Genomic DNA, 834 nt, shown 5'->3' on the forward strand with positions numbered 1-834 from the left:
TCTTAATAAGCCAATTTATTTTAGCAGTTTTCGCTGTGTCAGCAATATGGCAGGGTAAATAAACATCTCACCAGTAACCAAAGTGACAGTTCGTTGTCCTCATTTATTGCTAATGGGATGGATGTGCCTTGTGCAGGGATATCACCTTCTCGACTTCAGGCTGAAACTCCCCAAGATGTAAAAAGCAAAACATTATTAATTGCTACAAATGACATCCTGTCACCTCCCCAACCGCCCCCTTTTGCCTCACCCCCCCCCCCATCTTTCCACAGCCCATTTTGGGAACCAGTGATTTAATGCTTTCATAGTTATTGCTCCTAATTCCTAGGAAATCATATCAGCCTTTCAAGAAGTGAAATTGTTTTCCAGGGACTCCTAGATGTGAAATGAAGATTTTTTCCTCAAAACTTCAAAAATCAGGACATGATTTCTTGCCAAACGTAAATCAAAATGGTCACAAAAAATATTGAAAACATTTGACATTTTATTTCAATCAAAACAATCACAAGAGTGTTGCTGCCTCCCCATCTGTCTCTGGTAATCATCCCAATATTTCAGACTAACTTTTTACTGGTTCTTTTCCATTACAAATGTCTCCGGCGTTATTGGCCTTTCCTTTCATTTCAGTTGTTTTTCATATTCGGTTTTTCTTTCTCATTCTTCTCTTCTTCAGCATCAGCTATGGCGCACTTGCCCGCGGACTGGAAATGGTCATCGTCCTTCCTGCACGTCAGACCCGAGGCACACTGGCCAAAAACTCCCCATGGGCCACCACATTCTTCTCCCAGGCCCTGTGGGCGGAAACATAAAGATCAGGTCTAAACGGGGTAAAGG

General features: G+C 42.2%; 1 protein-coding gene across 1 annotated transcript; it reads right to left on the reverse strand.

Moving 5' to 3' along the window:
- Window positions 1–471: 471 nt before the first annotated feature.
- LOC119586715 (venom protein 302-like) lies at window positions 472–791 on the reverse strand (the record flags this gene model as incomplete). The annotated part of the gene is given in 1 exon segment (XM_037935445.1): window positions 472–791. A coding segment is annotated over 1 exon segment (168 nt), but the record flags the coding sequence as incomplete, so codon positions are not given.
- Window positions 792–834: the final 43 nt, after the last annotated feature.

The sequence above is a fragment of the Penaeus monodon genome, chromosome 21 (assembly GCF_015228065.2).
Source record: "Penaeus monodon isolate SGIC_2016 chromosome 21, NSTDA_Pmon_1, whole genome shotgun sequence".
NCBI classification, from domain to species: domain Eukaryota; kingdom Metazoa; phylum Arthropoda; class Malacostraca; order Decapoda; family Penaeidae; genus Penaeus; species Penaeus monodon.